The following is a 7,319-nucleotide window of genomic DNA, read 5'->3' as shown; positions in this document are numbered from 1 at the left end:
ATGATTGAATTCTCTTTTTAATTTAATTTTGTTTTCTAGTTTTGATTGTCTTTCAATTACCTGATCAATAATTGAATTGTTATATGTATTTGGAATCCGGAACTCGAGAGAGGAGATTTTGAATAGGACCATTAAAAAATACACTGTTAATGTTTATATAGTTCGGGAGACGTATAACTTTAACAGAGCTTGTGAAAAAACATCGTTTATCACGTATCATTAAGCCTAGATTTTTAATAGGGATATTGTAATCGAATCTTAATTGATACATTCTATTAGTTTCTTGGAAAAGGGGAATATAAACAAATAAGTGTTTCTTGGCTATTAAATTTATGAAATTAATGAATAGAAATTAATTAGAAATAGTTGTTGTCGAGATTAAGTGAAATCAAAACCTCTAGATATTTTATGTCATTGATATGTCTATCAAACGTGCTAGTTATTAATTGGTTTGCTGATTTATTTACTTAAGTTTTTAAAGAAAGAATTCTTATTTAATTTTCTAGGTACAATTTAGCCTATTTTAATTGCAAGAACTAATATAATTTTTAAAGCATACTCCTCGTGGGAACGATAATTTACTCATCTTTTAATAAAACTTGAAAATCGTGCACTTGCGAGCATAAAATACGCAACAACACAGATAACACCACGTCTAAGGATACATACAACAATCTATGGAGTTTAACGAAACGTGTCGAAATGAATGAATGCGATGCACCGGTATCTATGAGAACGAAAGCAGGAATTCCTCACAAAATAAATGTACCTGCGATAACCTCATTGTTCTCCTTCTGAACCTGATCTTGGCTCAACGCAAAAACTTTCCTGGGGATACGAGGCCTCTAGTTGGTTCTCCCAAACGACTATCTTGATGGTATCTGCAGTATCAATGCCTGAGAACCAGATCCAGATGTTGATCTTTCAACAGACTGAGGACAATCTCTCTTCATGTGGCTTATCCTGCCACAACGAAAACAATCACCTCTCACTATATGGCACTTCTCGATTGGATGACGTCCTCCATAATGCTCACACTGTTTCTACTTCATCCCAAAGTGGAACACACCACCACCGTAATCTGAACCTAAAGAAGAAGACGCACCAGAATTTTTGAAAGACTGGGGGGTTTAGGCCCCAAAGAGTTACCTAGTCGGAAGGAGGAGAAATCCCTATTATGCCGAATATTGTTCTATTCCTGTCAAAAACGGTTAGCCAATACCTCGTCCGACGTCAGATCGTCACAGATAGCCACTCGGTCATGAATCTCTGAGTTGAGGCCCTATAGAAAGTAATCATACTTGGCCTCAGAACTAGTAACAACATACGGACAGTACGACAATGACCGCTTATTTCGGTGTCTACTAGCAAGTATACTAGGTCAAGTAATAGTAAGTGGAATTTGAGTCCAAATGTCGAACCCTTAGAGACTTATATTTTGTAACTACCAAAATATCATTGTAACGTCCTCAGCCCAATTGGGGTCGCTACTCCTCATATATACTTTAAATTAATTGTTTTTAAAATAAATGCGGAAGCGTTAAAAACTTAGTATACATACATAACCACCAAATACATTGAAAAAGAGTTTTACAACCCAACAATCAACATAAATACATATGATTCCATCAAAACTCAACATATGCAAACATTCATAAAACCACCGCGACAATGTAAAAGGTTTAACAAACCCCAACAGTAAGACCTCAACATAAAATTCCTTTCCAATATAAAACACTTTGTTTGATGCTCAACGCAATCTTAAAACAAACATGAATCCACACACTCATGCATCTCCCGCCGGTTTGACTGTCGGCTTCTCTTCATGCCAAGCATTAAACTCATCAACATATGCTTAAATATCATCTTCATTACCTGTACCATTCAAGTATAGTGAGTATAAAGACTCAGCAAGAATATGCAATAAAAATCATGAGATTTCAAATATCATTTAAACATAATATAACATGAACTTATCATTTTGTGACGAATTATGCGAAATTGTGGTAACTGACATAATGGGCACATTATTCTTTTCTTGTTGGTCAACAAGCATACGACATTACTCCTCATAAAATTCGTTCATTCATTTTTGGAGGCCCCTCCGGAGCTCATCCCGGAGTACATAACTCGTACATTGAGCCGTATTTGGAAGGGCCCCTCCAGAGCCCAAACCGGAGTACCGCTCCCATATAGCCACCACAAATACACATACGACATCAAAAGTATTTTCATACATCATCATCTCATTCGTTTAATCATAAAATTCATCATATCATCGTATCATTTCGTAAATATTTCTTTGTAATCTCATGAATGTCATGAATGATGAATAAAAATCATATTTGCATATTGAACATAGGTTTCATGAATGAAACATAGACATATACATGTATACTTAACGTAATCAATCCACGTGAGTCGTTCTTTTCGTTCTTGGCGTAAAACTTGAAATTTTTTGCATAAGAACTCTTAAACCTACTTAAAACAACTTAGTGCATCATAAAATGTATTTAGAACTTAAAAAAATTCAAGAAAGGGTTTTGGGATAGAACCATCCTCGCTCGAGTGGCAAGAAATTCCCGCTCGAGCACGCTCTGCTCTGGAGTAGCATATTACAGGTGCTAAAACTCTATTTTTCGGTCCTAATTTAGAAACGTGGCAAACATGAAAATTGTAACTCTTGCGCTTATATTTAAAATGCCGGTTGTTTCACTAAAATTGAAGTTTTCAATGAAACGTTATTCTCATTCTCCCAAGATTGGTCAGTGTAGAAATTTCAAAACAATCGAAACACTTCGGGGTGATTTTGGACAAACTTCAAAATGGATTTGGAAAAAACTTAAAACATGAAAATTGAAGATAAACGAGTTATCTTTCAAATAAAATTGGCCTCATTTCATTTGTATTAGTACGCCATCCTTAATCCACAAAATTTTTACGAGTGTTGCTAATCCAAAACAACCCAGCACATGTAACATTTGAAAGCTTTAGCTCAAACTAACTCAATACTTTAAAATCATGATATTTTCTACTAATATTGCTATAAACTTTGAATAAAAAATTTCTTAGAACCTCAAGAACTCATCAAAACTTTAAAAGAAACATAATCTCTCGAATCATACTCAAGAACTTGACAAGAACGACTTACGCGTCACGATTTCATAAGAATCATAACTTCATGCTCTTGAAATTCTTGAAAATCATAAATACATATCTAAACATACATCATTTCATATCAAAATAGATATACCTTGAATGGTGGTTTCAAAACCTTTAAAAATACTTGCCTTGATTTGGAGGTGGATTTGATCCGAAGCCTTGGCAATGAGTTAACCACAACACGAACGATATTGAAAGTAAATTCCACCTAGGAAGTTTGAAGAACCGTGGAGCACAAGAGGGAAAAAGAATAATTGCAGAAAATGGTGAAAGAACTATGTAGAGGAGGGGCAATAAAGTGGGAGTCAAGGGAACAAGGAGACATGGAAAATAATGGGATGGGGAACCGGGTAGATAGAAAGGACAACGATCATTTAATACGTATCGTGTGTTGATCTCTAAAAATGCAGTCGGTCACACGTCCCGACTTGTCCGATAAAATTACTATCCCCCGACTCGTAAATAATAAAAATATTAATATTATACTTTAAAAATTCGTAAAAATGTACTCTATCATCTCGTTCATAGGTTAGCCTCGTCCCGTGAGTCCAGAATCAAACACAACCTGACACCATAGCTTAAACAAAAAATTTAAACGTAAAATAATCATATCATTTAATCTTATCATATAATAATAACTTAAACAATTTAAAGGCATAAAATTGCTAAAATCATTTTAAATCACTGTGAACGAGTTTAGTAGATTTTTTTTTTGGACCTTACAACTCTACCCTCCTTAAAAGAATTTCGTCCTCTAAATTCGACTTACCAAATAATTCTGGGTATCGGTTATGCATATCATGTCCGGTCTCCCAAGTAGTCTCTTACACTAGTTGATTGCACCACAAGACCTTCACCATCTTGATCTCTTTGTTTCTCAACTTCTTGCGTATCCAAAATCTGAACGGGTACCTCTTCATACGACAAGTCTGGCGTCCACTGAATTGGCTCATGGCGAATGACGTGAGAAGGATTTGAGATATACTTCCTCAACATCAAGACATGGAAGACGTCGTGTATTCCTTCTAGATTTGGAGGCAATGCTACTCGGTAAGATCTCGCTCCAACCTTGTCTAGGATCTCGAAAGACCCTATATATCTCGGGCTCAGCTTCCCTTTCTTCCCAAATCTCAAGACTACCTTCCAAGGTGACACCTTCAAGAACACATGATCACCTACCTGGAACTCCAAATTCCTACGCCTTTGATCGGAATAGATTTTCTGATGACTCTGTGCTGTCAACATCCTGTCCCTGATTTTCTCTATCATGTCGACTGTTCGATGCACTATTTCTGGTCCTAATACAGCTTTTTCTCCCCCTTCATCCCAGTGCAATAGAGTTCTACATTTCCTCCCTTACAAAGCCTCATAAGGATCCATGTCAATAGTAGCTTTAAAACTATTGTTATATGTGAACTCCAGTAAAGGCAACTTTGATTCCAAATTACCTCCAAAGTCAATTAAGCAAGCCCTGAGTGAATCCTCCAGTATCTGAATCACCCTTTCAGATTGTCCATCTATATGTGGATGAAAAGTTGTCCTGAAGGATAGCTTTGTTCCCAATATATGATGTAAAATCTTCCAAAAGTTTGAAGTAAACCTGGGATCCCTGTTAGAGACTATTTTTGCTGGAACTCCATGCAATCTGACTATCTCTCGAATGTACAACTCTGCATATTGATTCATCAAGAAGTTGTTCCTGACTGGTAGGAAATGAGCTGACTTTGTCAACCTGTCAACTATCACCCATATTGAATTCATCCTACGTGGTGTAATCGGTAATCCAACTACGAAATCCATAGTGATATCTTCCCACTTCCACGTGGGAATGGGCAACGGTCTTAGAAGTCCTGCCAGTCTCTGTTGTTCAGCTTTTACCTGTTGACAGTCAAACATTCGTTAACAAATTTAACAATGTCTTTCTTCATACCCGGCCACCAGTAAAGAATTTTCAAATCCTTGAACATCTTTGTACTCCCTGAATGAATGGAATACGGTACTGTGTGAGTTTTAGTCATCACATCTTTCCTCAATGAGTCCACTGCTGGTACCCACATTCGTCCTTTGTGATACACGATCCCATCCCTCACTGTATACAATGCACCACCTTTTTCTTCATCTTTATGTTTCCAAGTTAGCAATTGTTGGTCTGAAGCCTGACCTGTTTGAATCTTGTCAAGCAACCTTGGAACTACTGTCAAAGCTGATATGGCACAAACCTCCGTCTGCTCAACCACTTCCAATTTCAGTCGTTCAAAATCTACAATCAACTTCTTTTGAGTTGTAAATCTATTCAAGGTCGCAGACTTACGACTCAAAGCATCGGCCACTACATTAGCCTTACCTTGATGGTACTTAAGGTCACAGTTGTAATCTTTCACTAATTCGAGACATCTTCTTTGTCTCATGTTCAACTCCTTCTTAGTAAAGAAGTATTTCAAGATCTTGTGATCGGTGAAAATCTGGCACTACTCACCATATAGATAATGCTGGTAGCGCTTAGTCGTATCGCTCCCAAATTACCCAACTCAACTCAGATAAATAAAATGTAGTAGCGAGAGTAGGGATCGTTCCCACGAGAAAAGTGAATTTAATTGTGTTCTTAAAATTACTAAAAAATAAATAAAAAGAAGGGTTTTGGATTTTCAATTTAACTACTAATAATTAAAAATAGATTAAACTAAATTTTATTAACCAACATGCAATATTAGGATTTGAACGAAGAAATCAATTGAAACAAGCCTTGGTATCGATCGACTACACCCTTGAAGTTATTCACTCTATCATCGATTCTCTAAAAATAATTTATTAATATTTGAATATTCATCATTGAAAATTTAATTACTATCTCACCTTAATTTTAGTTAATTAGACACAAGCGTTCTAAATTAAACCTTACCAATGAATTAACCCAAATACAAGCGATTAAGGTTTAAACCCAAGGTAGATTCAAACCAGTGAAATTGATGAAGCTAGACAACACAAACACAAGAGGTTGTATTTAATCTAGTCAATTGTTATTCCTACGAATTAACAAATTCACAAGCGGAAATTATTAATCATAGTTGCTTCATAAATTAGAGGGATCAAACAATTACGGATTTGATATCTAATTTAGCTTTAGATTGTATGAGAAAGTTATTAGGTGATCAAGCCAATAATTAAACATACAAGCATAAAAATCAATTCCAAACAACTCTTGATACTTGATTAGTGCATTTTGTGTGCATTGTTTTGTGTTATTTTTATATCTATTTTGCATGCATTCATATTGTTTTTTGTGTGTTTTTATGTGATTTATTTCATGCGTGTGCATTTCGCTCTTCGGGTTGATTTTTGTAGAAATATTGAAGAAATCATGATTTTTGGAGCAAGAGAAGAGCCGCAAGCATGAATTACGGAGCAACAATGGTCAAAAATTCATTTATAATGATAGAGTTATCTAAATCCGACGGCTAAAACTCAAGATGTATTAAATCTTCTGTCCAAATTTCGGCTCGATCCGACGGCTAAAACTCAAGATATGATTTTTTTCAAGAAACTGCGCGCTGGCACATATATATGCACGGACCCATGCACGGAGGTGGCACGGTGTCCGGACATGTCACGAGGAAAAAAATAATTTAAGGCAGAGGGCACCTAGAGGTGGGCACGGACCCTTATCCAGGGTCCGTGCATGTCGCAGAATCAGAAAAATAAAATTTTCGGCAATTAAAAGTCTTACTTTCCGGGCTTTATTTCGTGGGCTTTCAAAGACATATAAATAGGAGAGTTGAGATCAGATTGGGGGGGGGGGGGGGTTCGAAGACGCACGCATAGATCGAGGTGGCTAGGGCGAAGATTGAAGATTTGAAGAACGCTCCATCTTAGTTTTTTCTTTCTTCTTCTTTATTTTGTTTGAATATTGTTTTCAATTATTGAGTAGTTTTTATTCAACCAAGACCGCGAGATTGGGCCAAACAGTTTTATGTTGAATATTTGGATGTTTATTTAGGATTTTTGGATATTTGTTAATATTATTGATTGTTGGATTTAAATTCTATCTTGTGAATAACTTGATCAACTATTTACTTGCTTGTTAATTGATTCCAAGTCGACAAAGAAGGAATTGATTTCGATCGCTCCAATAATTGACATATGATTAAACCGACTAGAAA

At 36.0% G+C, this 7,319-nt stretch overlaps 1 protein-coding gene across 1 annotated transcript; it reads right to left on the bottom strand.

Moving 5' to 3' along the window:
- Positions 1-3,960: 3,960 nt before the first annotated feature.
- Positions 3,961-4,431, bottom strand: LOC140889049 (uncharacterized). Its single transcript, XM_073296751.1, has one exon. The coding sequence runs from the start codon at positions 4,429-4,431 to the stop codon at positions 3,961-3,963; it is 471 nt and encodes a 156-aa protein (XP_073152852.1).
- Between the last annotated feature and the right edge of the window lie 2,888 nt (positions 4,432-7,319).

The sequence above is a fragment of the Henckelia pumila genome, chromosome 3 (genome assembly GCF_033568475.1).
Source record: "Henckelia pumila isolate YLH828 chromosome 3, ASM3356847v2, whole genome shotgun sequence".
NCBI classification, from domain to species: domain Eukaryota; kingdom Viridiplantae; phylum Streptophyta; class Magnoliopsida; order Lamiales; family Gesneriaceae; genus Henckelia; species Henckelia pumila.
The sequence above is the reverse complement of the archived record's forward strand: the minus strand, read 5'-3'. Positions and strand labels throughout refer to the sequence as shown.